Source organism: Herpailurus yagouaroundi, unplaced genomic scaffold (genome assembly GCF_014898765.1).
Source record: "Herpailurus yagouaroundi ecotype Mexico unplaced genomic scaffold, PumYag 199, whole genome shotgun sequence".
NCBI lineage: Eukaryota > Metazoa > Chordata > Mammalia > Carnivora > Felidae > Herpailurus > Herpailurus yagouaroundi.
This window is the reverse complement of record NW_024412430.1, coordinates 2050699-2062462: the sequence shown is the minus strand read 5'-3', so window position 1 is coordinate 2062462 and position 11764 is coordinate 2050699. Positions and strand designations below refer to the sequence as shown.

General features: G+C 43.7%; 1 protein-coding gene across 12 annotated transcripts in view; it reads left to right on the top strand.

Moving 5' to 3' along the window:
- Nucleotides 1-11764, top strand: part of TLE4 (TLE family member 4, transcriptional corepressor) — a 160202-nt gene that overhangs the window by 19172 nt on the left and 129266 nt on the right. For 6 of the 12 annotated variants that reach the window (XM_040449294.1, XM_040449287.1, XM_040449286.1 and 3 more), the window contains exons 1-4: nt 7-153; nt 1019-1116; nt 2220-2283; nt 3479-3523. In XM_040449294.1, coding sequence (XP_040305228.1) covers nt 109-153; nt 1019-1116; nt 2220-2283; nt 3479-3523 — 252 coding nt within the window. In that variant the 5' untranslated portion in view covers nt 7-108. Of the gene's footprint in view, nt 1-6; nt 154-586; nt 698-1018; nt 1117-2219; nt 2284-3478; nt 3524-11764 lie in introns of those variants that run through there. The other 6 variants (XM_040449288.1, XM_040449292.1, XM_040449285.1 and 3 more) reach the window with 3 other exon arrangements.

Genomic DNA, 11764 nt, shown 5'->3' with positions numbered 1-11764 from the left:
CTCGGACCTGGCCGGCCGCCTCCGCCGCCGCCTCCTCCTCCTTCTCGGGGCCATTAAAGCCAATGAGCCGCGCGCCTCTGCCCAGCGCAGCCAACTAAATCGGTTTGGATGATTCGCGATCTGAGCAAGATGTACCCGCAGACCAGACACCCGGTGAGTGCGGGCGGCGGGGCGCGAGCTCGCCGAGCGCGGGGGGATTCCCCGCGTCGCCCCCTGCGCGCCGAGTTGTGTCTGGGGCCGGAGGGGCGGGGAGGGCGGCCCGCGCCCCGCGGCCCGCTCGGGGAGCCGCCCGCCGTCACCCCCCCTACCCCCCGGCGCGGTGGCACTCTCCGAGGGGGTGCGGAGAGGCAATTGAGTTGTAGCCATTTTCTTATTGTTGTCTTTGAAGCCCCTGGAAGCCGCGCCGAGCGGTTCGCCGTCCCCGCGACTCCTCCGGGGGAGGGGGGGGGGTGGTGAGCGATGGAGGAGGCGCGACTCCGCGGCGGGGCGGGGAGGGCGCCCTCGGCGGCGGCGCGGCTGGTCCCGCTTGCGGCTCGAGAGTGCGGGGCGCCGGCCCCTCGCGCCGCGGGCCCCGGGGACGCGCGAGCGAGCCCGCCAGCTGGCCGCGGAGGGTGGCGGCTGCGTCCCCCCTCCCCCGACCTGACCGCGGCCAGACGCCATGGCGCGAATCCCCCCGACGGGCCAGTTTCGATTCCGGGTGGGGAGGGAGTGGGCGCGGCGCGCCGGACGCCTGGTGGGGGCGTCTGCGGTGGGCGAGGGAGAGGAGCGGGGTTTCGAACCCGCAGGGTCCGGGGCGGGCCGGCGGACGCGGGGGCCCGGGGCCACCCCGAAACCGGCCCCTGGCGGGCTGTGCGGCGAGGCGGGGGTGGGGTGGGGGAGCTAGATGAGAGTTTTAATCGCTCTTTGCCTGCCTGCGCGGTGACCCCCCCCCCCACTCCCGCTAGCGCCGCGTGGTGTGTTTTCTCCATCTCTGCCTCGCCTGTGATGTGGGCTAATTAAATATTTTATTGTTCTTTAGGCACCGCATCAGCCTGCTCAACCCTTTAAATTTACAATTTCCGAGTCCTGTGATCGGATTAAGGAAGAGTTTCAGTTTTTACAGGCTCAATACCACAGGTAACGATATTGACTTTAGCTGATCCTCCTGTTTGCTTAGCTCTTGTCTCTCCCCCCCCCCCCCCGCCCCCCCCCAAACAAACACCAACCCCCCCCCCCCCCCCCCCTTGTTTTTTTGGCCGCCGCGGGGATGGTATTATCATTTTTACTTGTGGGCAGAAAGGGCAAGGCAAGGCCTCTTTTCCTTAGGCAGGTGTAAAGAAATTAAGCATTTTTCCCTTCTGTAAATAAATAAATAAAAAGGAAGCAGAACAATCGAAACTGGGGAGACTTGGAAAATGCTGAGGCCAAACTTTCGATATTGATTTATTGGGGCCAGGAGAATGGAAGGTTGGGAAGATTCTGGGGCCTTTTGACTTCCTTGGTTCTTTATTACTCCGGGCTTGATTCCGTCTCACTTTTTTCTAACATTCCACTGAAATACCGAGAGCTGAGAGCCCTGGGAAGTCGCAAGTGAGCGATTTCATTACTTTTATGCTGAAAAAATGTTTTCTTCTTAGAGACGACCGTTGGACTTGGAGTGCCTTTGAAATATTTTTCTTTCACTGGCTTTCTAATGACGTGGAATTCTTTCTTAAATGCAAGAACCTAAGCAAGCCACTGAACCCGATCCACACTTTGCCCCTGGGTGGTGGTATTAAACTTGTCTCTGTTTTGGAGGGAACAAATAAGACATCATTCATAAGACGTGCTTGATTCATATTTTCGTTAATCTCTTCGCGGAACATGAAAGAAAAAAAACCCCTTGTGACATTTTGGGGGACTTAAATTTGTGTTTGGGTGTGTAGACATTCTTGATGTTTATTTTCTTCTTTTTTCATTAAATGAATTTAGTGAACGTTCGTTTCTCAATGCGGTTCTGGAATTAAATGGGCCAGAGGATTTTTTTCTTAAACAAAACCCCCACTTTTGGTCCTTCTTGAAAGGGCAAGTCCAGGCTCCTTCCAGTCACCCCTTTCTCTCCTTCGGTAATGAGGGCGGTATTTAAGATAGTTGATTTGGCGCTTTGTAGGTGATGATTTAGAGGAGGGAATGCGTGTTTACTTTTGAAGAACGTAAGTCAAGGTCTGCATTGTATTTAGATTTCATTATGTCTTGAACAGCCTGAAGCTGGAATGTGAGAAACTGGCCAGTGAGAAGACCGAGATGCAGCGGCATTATGTCATGGTAAGAAAACTGTGTCACAGATTCAAAGTGCCTATTAGTTTAGGATACCAAAAGCAAAGAAGGGTATGTTCAGATTGCTGGAGGCTGTAGGATAGATCCCAGTCACAGTGCCAGCGTAGTTGAGGTTGTGGGAATGTGACCATTAGCAACCTGTAATTCCAGGATGTTAGAACTTGCCTCTGACAACCAGCTTTGATTTCATTTTCAAAAAGTTCAGCTGTGTGGGGTATAATCCTCTGGGCTTTGTTTTTATAGATTGGAAAAAAAAAACAAAACACCCCAAAAACAAACAAACAAACCCAGACCTCCTTTATGTTTTGTGTAGAGTCACAGGCAAAATGTTTCTCTGTTAGTGGTTTTCTTTGTTGTTTTATTGTTCTTGTTCCAAACAATCTTAACCAGTTTTTCCGTACACAGTTACATTTTTAATGTTTCATTTCTCTTAGAGAATGACAGATACCCAGACACCAGACACCTTTTCAAATTTTTCCCGCTTTTTAGGTTACTAGTTTGTGTGTTTTGTGTGTTTTCAATTTCTGTGGTGTTCCATTGGTTTGAGGAGTGTTGTCGGCCCCTGTATAACTGATTTGTTCTGCCAGAATTTGTGTAATGACAGTTACGTTACACGTCCAAAAAAGAAAAAAAAAAAAAATCAGATCTGCTTTTTCAGAAGTCTTACCAAGCATGTTTTTATGCTTGTTCATAAAGGCATCAGAGTAACTCATTCATTTCCTATCAAGCCCTTTTCCTTTGAATGTATGAACATGAGCAGTACACTAAAAATGAGAGAACTCTGAAGTAGCATCACATTTTTGAACAGTTCTTTCAAAGCATCAGCGTTTGTAGGAGACTCTTGCCATTAACTTGCCCGCTGTGCCTAGGAATTAGAGTCCATATGGTACCAAATTTTCATCAGACCTTTTTGATGCATCTGTTTGTGATGTATAAAGAGAACTGGTGGTGTTAAGAATGCTATGTGTGAACTTGATTTTTGTGAGTTACTTTCCCAGAGTCTGTGTCTTAGGGTGGCTTCTAGTTTATTCAGCTAAGTGTTCCTCTTTAGCAGCATAAGTATTATGGTTATTTTGGTTTAGGTGAGGCTTTTACGTTTGTTTTAAACACAGTTGGAGCATTGGGAACGAACTAGGGAGACCAATGAAAAGCACGAAATTAATTGCTTTCCCTTCTTTGACAGTATTATGAGATGTCCTATGGGTTGAATATAGAAATGCACAAGCAGGTAAGTTACTTCTTTATACCATTTGAAATGACAGTAATACTGTATACTTTAGAAAGAAAATTGTATGTTTCGCAATTTTATTCTGCACGTTTTTGTGGCTGGCTGTATTTTAAAAGACTGTACGGGAAACAATGCTATCTTTTCAGGTGTGGTTCCCCATCCTTTTTGCATATTCCCCTAATTTTAATCATTTAAAAACATGACTTAAAGTGTCTGAATTCATATTAAACTTTGTACACTTTCAAAGGCAGGATGCTAAATTTTAAAATAGGTTTTGTTTTTCTTTTGAAAGAGTTAATGTGTGTATTTCAGGCATTGCAAACTTGTCCTAGGAGAGGGCTTTTCTTAGCGAATATTAAAAAGAAAACTGTAAATTGTGTGGAACCTTCCTTGGCTTGGTGTGAAAGAATGGATAGAGGGTGAGCTGGGAGGATCAAAATGAAATCTGTAGCGCTACAAAAGAAATTGATGTAAAATAAAATCCTTGTACCAGTCCCCCGAGGCTACTTAGTTGGGTCTTACTAGGAATTGTAACTGTACTTCCAAAATTTGTGCAGTAAATTGAGCCAGAAAAGAGGTTGTGATCAGGTTCAACACCACTGAGTCTTCAAATCTAGTAATTAGTTCAGCTAAAAAACAAAACAAAACAAAACAAAAACCATAATGATTAGTCAAAGTGTTGAGAGGTATGACTCAAACAGCTTTTTTTTTTTTTTTTTTTTTTTTAAATGCAGGCAACTGAATTAAATGGTTTGGTTTAAATTTTCTAGATAGAAAAATAGCATATATGTAAAAAATATTGTTTGGCAGCAATAATTTATTTTTAGTGATCTCCTGGTGAAAGTGCTTCAGGTCTGTTTCATCAGCTACTTTAGAATAGGTGTGTGTGTGTTTACCTGCTGGGAAAAGATGAGGGAAAACTTAATGCTCTTCATTTCTTGCTGATGCTCGTGGTAGATATCCTTATTTTCTAAGTTTATAACCTATAAAATGGTCACATATTAGGCTTTTAGTACTTACGGATTCCTTTCTGGATATAATCACATACTTACAGGTAGTAGATATTTAAAAGATGCATGTTTTAAAAAAGCCATCAGATAGACAGTATTTGAAAACAGAAAGTTGGAAAAAGGGAGTTGTTACTTAAGCTGAAGACTTGATTTCAGGTACTTTTGTTTTTATCATATGCTGTTTACGTATGTCAGTATTAACACAATATAGTTTGCTGCGTATTAAAATATCCCCTCCAAAAAATCCATCAAGCTTATGGATGGACTCCTCTTAGCTGTACCTTACAGGAGTAAATTATATGAGAGAGATTGTTTGTTAATTATGCTCATTACGTGTCATTTTAGGTCTGGATCTTGTACGTGTCTTTTTTTTTTTTTTTTTTGTCCTCACCCCACCATCCCAGGATTAATTAGTGTCTTTTTAAAGATTGAACCAGATGATTAATGTTCCTTTATTTCTCCTCCTGTGTCTTATTTACCATAACACTTAGTTTCCAGATCTCTTTATACATAACATTTACAGTTCTGAGAGACCCAGAGCTTGTATTTGATTGTATGCATTTCTTTGGCGAGGGGGGGATTGTGTGTGAGATCCCTTAATTTTACACATTTTGTACCCCCGTAATTCTGTCATCCTCTTGTCCAGGTGGCCTCACATGCTGTCCATTTAAAATTGAGAATGGAACACATTTTCCCTTTTTTTTTTTTCCCCTTGCTTTTAAAATTCAATCATATCAAGAATCCTGAGGGCAGTTTATCACATTATGAAATACAGACAGCCCTGCAAACCACCTACTTATTATATTTTCTTTCTTTCCCCCCTTAAGCACAGAGGCATATCTGTCTTTATTTGTTTTCCTAGGCAGACAGCCTTGGTTCCTCTTGGCCTCTCTTCCAGATGCACTCGCTGGATACCCTCGTAATGGAAAGCAGCAATAATGCAGGGAAGTTGCCCTGCGGCATAATTGGGCCTAGTTCTCAAGATCGGGTTAGGCTTATTCACTTATTAGATTTGTGTCTCTGAAGGGTTCAAGAGTAGGAGTCCCCGGAGTCCTTGGAAGTACCCTAGTAATTGGTGGCCCTGATATTTGAAACCTTTGTGTATTTTTTGGTTAACGCTCCTGTTCTTCTTAGCTGCTGCCAGCCACAGAGTATTTATTTTTAGAGAAATTTTTCATTGGAACAGAAAATGATGGCTGTGATGGAGTCATGACTCTGTGACTTAGCAAATTGATAAAAGGATAAAAGCATAGAGCGGTGACAGACAGGGTGGGGGTCTGGTATTATGGCCCCTCCCCTTTCTGTATGATGTTCGTCGTCAGTCACCCTGTGTTGATTCTGATAGAAGACTATAGAGTGAAATCTATGGGGAATTTGTCATTCTGAAATGAAAGCTAATGTAATTAGTACCAATTAAAGTACATTTAGTAAATTGGATTTAATCTTAATTAAGCCTGCATAATGTTGCCAATTTTTAACAATTATGTTTGAGAACATAATTAATTTAAATTTTGGTAACTGAGTAAATAGCATTAGTCTGGTAGAATTAGTTGATTTTTTTTTTTTTAAAGGAGAACTGGGTGACATGACATGGAATTAGAGCATAAAATATGAATCTAATTTCTGCTACTCTTTAGTAGGATCGATAGAGCTGAGCCAAGGAAGCTGGAAACAAACCCAGAAAAGTTAGAATGGAGCATTGTAGGCCATAATGTGAATTAATGCTTCACCACTGTCTCAAGTTCCAGCATGAACACGAAGATGACAAATGGGACATAGTTAGAAATGGCACATGTTTTACTGTGATGTCTGCATAATGGAATTTTTTTAAATGAAAGAACATTGGCCTGTGTTCCCTAAGGATTTCCCAGTGAGGTTTTTGGATTTTGTGTTTATTTTTTGGGGTGGATGGGACAGTTGGCTCACGGTTTACTTGTTACTATTTTTGATGATTTTTTTTTTTTTAAGTTTTATTTATTTTGAGAAAGAGACAGCACGAATGGGGGAGGGCCAGCGAGAGGGGGAGAGAGAGAATGCCAAGCAGGCTCTGAGCTGCCAGCACAGAGCTCCATGTGGAGCTCGAACCCACGAAACCATGGTGAGATCATGACCTGAGCCGAAACCTAGAGTCAGGACAGTCAACTGACTGAGCCACCCAGGCACCCCATTGATTGTTCCTCTTTATAAATGCAGTGCGGCTTCTAAATGGGTCAGTGACCCTGGGCACAGCAGGGTGATGCATGCAGTTGATAACATTGCTAAATGCTGCTCATTCTCATCCTTCACCTGTAATGCCGTAATTAAAGAAGACCTCCCTGATGTAATCTGACAGCAGCAGTTACCTCTTTAAAAAGTGAATATTGGATGTTGATTAGGAACAGTAGGTATGTGAATTCCACCGAGAGGAGCTGCGAACGGAGATGAATATACCACGTTTTGAGGACATCTTGTGACTTTCTCATAGTCAGTCTTCTGTAATCTGAAGGTCTTTTTGCTTCTAAAAAAAACTTAGCTTAGTATTTGAATTTTAGAATTAGAAAAATTTGGAAATCTACAACACTTAGAACCTAAGAAAGTAAATACTGTGCTCTCAATATACACGTTTGTGTGTTTCTGTGCATGTGTGTATATGTGTGTGTGTATTTTTATATATAAATATAATTATTATTTTTTAATCAGAGCAGGAGAATTCCTGTTTCACTCCAAGCCATGTAAATTTTATTATGAGACTTGGGCCACAACCATTTGAGTGCTGCTAAAATATTAATTGAATAGAAATGAAAGGGCCTTGCCAACTGATAGGATATCATAATCATAGCCTCTCTGGTCGATGGTAAATGATGATAAATGACATTAGGAACCTTTTAGCAAACTGTAATAACTACAAGGAGGGAAGCAGTATGGATTTGCATTATATCTGATACCCTCTAGTACCAAGTGGATTGCCAATACTGCTTGTTTAGCATTTTCTAAGGGCAATAGGATATTGATTTCTGACTTACAAGGAACAGCTCTATTTTCACCATTGAAAAGTATTGCAGGTTGTTAAGAAGAAATTGACTTGAAGAGGCCGACTGCTGCCCATCATGGAGCAAATAAAGCAAAACTGCCGAAGCATGGTGGAGCAGCGAGACGGGCCCTCAGCAATTTGTTGCTATTAATTTACCATGCTCGACAGCAAATCAATCGGCATCTACTTCATCTGCTGGAGAAAATGCTGTCCAGGGCAGATAAAAGGCTCGGCATGGTACAGAGAATAGACTGGATTGGCCAAAAGGAGGCTGCAGTTAATGTGTAAATAAGTGAAATCAAGGCCACTGTTGCAGAGGAAGCTGTTGTTAATTAGGTTGGTGCTTTTTCGCGAACTATTTGAGAAAGTAGCCCAGGATTTGAGGGATAAAAAGAGATTTATTGAGGTTGAAGTAATATATGACTGGCATCACATTCCAGCCTTGAGTGGTCTTGATGCGAGGGTGCAGTAAATTTATTTAGGAACAGTGCTTGCGATGGAGGTCCATTTGTTTAAAGTTCTGCTTAGAGCAGCTTTGCCATAAGAAAAGTATTGTTTAAAAATATTCCTAGTTTCTTACACACCTTTTGTCTTGGACAATAAGCGCTAGGATTAGGAGGATTAGGTGCACGAATAGGTGTTTGAGAATGTAGGCAAAAATGTGTCTTGTCTTCCCGCACAGTGACTAATTATTTTTTCCAGAAATGAATGATCGAACTCTTGTATACTAATGAAAGTGAACTATTACGAAAGGTGGGATGTTCTAGCTGAAAGGAATAAGCCGATGAAAATTTTACTGGCAGAGCTTTCTTTTGCTGTATCAACATTAGGGTAATAGTCTAGAGGTTGGTGAATAGTGGGTGGACACTACGGCGCTGGAAAATCTCAAAAGAGATTACAAGTGAGATTTCGATGATGGTGCAGAAAACCTCCAGATACAATTAGAAGAGCATGTGCATGCTCGGGTAGGGGAGGGGCTTCTTGTGATTTTGTGTGTGTTTTTCATCGAGGCTTAAAGCTACCTCTTCTAGTGCAGGGTTACCGAGCCTTCAGTGATAACTTCGATAATACTTCGCAATTAATATTAAGCAGATGGTGGTGTTTTCTTACCCCTTGCCTGTCTGATCTGGACATTTTGGGATAAGGACCCAACTTCAGCCCTACTTAGTAAATCTAGATGTCTGTAGATTTTAAAGTATGTATTTTTTTCCAAAACTCGGAGAGGATCTAGCATTAGGACAGTTGATACAAGCGGCAGTGCCTTGGGCAGGACCCAGTAAGCTGTCACTTTACTTCTCACAGGGCTTTGAAGAGAAGCAGATGTATGAGGAGGAAATTTAACCTGTCAGGGTAGGTGCATAATGAGGGGTGTTTTCTGAATGGTGTGGGTTTCCCCTTTTTCTTTTCTCATCTTCTCATGTGTTGAGTTCTGAATTTTCTTTTTTTTGAGGTCTTCTAGAGTGTCTGAAGATTGTTCACCTAAAGTAGTGAGCGTTGAGTGGAACTGGGATTTCCTCTCAATGGAAGTGAACGTTTTTTATGTATCCGGCATAGGCACTTATCTGGGCACACTGCCAGAATTCTTTATTCTCACAATGATCCTAAGAAAGGGATTATGTCCAATCAAAGGGTGACTAAACAGGATGAGATCTGCACAAGGTGATGTAGTTATTAGGTAGTGGATTCAGAACTTCAGATGAATTTACCTGGGAGGATGTTTCTTGGGAGATAGGTCTGCCCTGGGTTGGCAGGCCCTGATAGGTCAGGCCCCCGGGTCCTTCTGGGAATGGAGAGCGCCTGGGAGACTGGTGTGGTCCTGGGGTTTGTCCTTAAGTCACTGAACTTCCGGGCTCATGCCCAGAGCCCCTGGAGCGTCCTTCAGACTCTGTCAGTGGGTGAGGGGGTGAGGGTCTCTTTCGCTTGGAATCTCCCATGGATTGAGCAAGGAGAGCTGCCTGCTTATCAAGACTGAGTTTGCTTCCTCCGTGGGCAACCTATTTCTCATTTGTTTACAGACTTGTTCTTCCATTTAACTTTTATCTTTTCCTTGTGGCTTCTCAAACTATGCCTGAAGACAAGGGGCTGTTTTTTAATCACCATCTTGTGGGTTTTTGAAGGGGAAAATGGGGACGGGAAAATGTGATGTTTTGTGGCCTCTTTGTAGTTCAGAAAGAGGCTCTTAGATGCAGGAAATCACATACAACTCAAAACTTTTAAATGAAGGTAAATATTTTGCTTTTACTGGTGAGAGATTTTCTTTAGAGCATTCAAACAAAAGGATATTTCCTTCTCACTGCCCCTTAATCCCTCCTGGATATTGATTTTATTTTTTGTTTTTCTGGGCAGAGTTCTTTGTGACCTAAGTAATAATACCTTTGAGCTGGGTTGAACTATCTCATGCCTTGAGGTGATGTTGCAGCCTTAGTGAAGTCAGACCCTGCTGGCGGCGGCCATTGTGCTCACACCTCGGTTCCACCTTTTCTCTCCTAGAATTTTTACTTTTTTTTTTTTTTCTTTTTGTGTTATGGAGTAGGTAAAGTACGTTGGGAATTAGATGTTTAAAACGTGGACTTAGAAAAGTTATTTGTGGGCTTTATTTATTTATTTTTGGTCTGTTTTTTAACGAGGACATTTTCACTACCTTTGACGTGACTGGGTAGTCTGGCTTATTACGTCAGGATGGCAGGAAGGTATTTGACGGCCATGGAGCCAGTGAAGGGGATGTGATTTTTAGAAGGTACTTTGGCTCGATCCCCTTTCACACCTCCCCTTAAAAAGCCCCAGCACACCAGCAAGGGAGGCACATCCAGTAGTCTTGTGGTTGGGTCATCACTTTTGTGACCTGGGCTACTGGAGAAGAGCAGGAGACAGCATGTGGGGTGGGGGTGGGGGGGGGGGAGCAACTCTGTAAATCAGAGTGTTTACACTGATAAGGACAGTTTGTGAGGCTTAGGACTTGACTCGTTCCAAGTGTACTGCAGACCGAATTCATGAAATTAGTATTGCTCTACTTTAAGTGAGAAGGGCTTTGCAGGTTTTTGACTTTGCCTCAGTAACAGCTGTCAGTGGTAGTTGCTTTATATCTGTAAAGAGGGACTTAGCCAGCATTCGTCAACACAAATCTATATACTCTATTTTCATTGGAATTGACCCAGTGTTTGTGCCAGGCCCTTGCTGGTTCTCTACCACCCGGCCAAAACTTTCTCCGGAGGGCTTCATTGTGTTGCCTGTGCTCCATCCAGCAGGTGGATGAAGGGCAAGGTGTGGGTTTTTTAACTGGACTGTCAGAGAAGCGAAAGACGATGCTCCTGAATGCCCCTTAGGGACTCAGTCTTCTGGTGAGTTGTGTCCCTTGGTCATTATTTTTGAGGACTTTGTTCACAGGTACTTCAGGATTTGTGTTGCGAAGGGAGCGTCTCCCATTTCTCGGAAAGAAAGCGTGGCTGCACTCCCAGCTCGGGACGCCGGCTCTGGCTGTGGTCTGGGTGGCCGCGGTGTACCTGGGACCCCTGCGGGGACCCGGCCTGGGCAGCGGCCCTGGCAGGGAGAGGTTGCGGAGGGGAAGATGGGTATCTGCTTCCTGATTTCTTAGCAAGCTTATTCCACTTAGCACTATTCTAATTAGGACACTGCTCTTATTTTCGCTCTGTATTCTGCGTCTCTGGGTTTGTGGATGACTTTGGTTAAGGAATTTGAAAATACAAGGAAATCTAACTGGAAAGAATAGTAATTGTAGAAATTATGAGCACTAGTACCCCGTAACACTCTCTCTTTACAGAGAGCTTAAGGCATTTTATATGTTCTCCTTAATCTTCCTGATGTTCCTGTAAAGCAAGTAGCAAGCTTTGGATCCGTGTATTTATTTAAATAGCTTCTGTCAGTGGAGTACTCGACAGTTTGCCAAGCAGTGTCATTCCACTGGCCTCCTTGAACAGATGACACTAAGGCTTAAGGGCTTAAGAGACTAGCCCAGTGTCACAGTACAGGAGGATCAGCACGCGGGCGGGGAGCCTAGGGTTCACGGAGGTCGGTGAACATGCCTGAGGTCGCATAGCGAGAGTAACTGGCAGAAAAGGAAGTAGGTTTCTTGACTTCCCTTCCAGGGCTCCCTTCACTGACCGTGCCGTTTCCAGACAACAGACAGTGTGCTGTTCCTGTGATGTTCTTGGCTGTATGCAGCGGGAAGAGCTCGGGAGTGCTGTTGGCTCCAGGGGGTGTTAG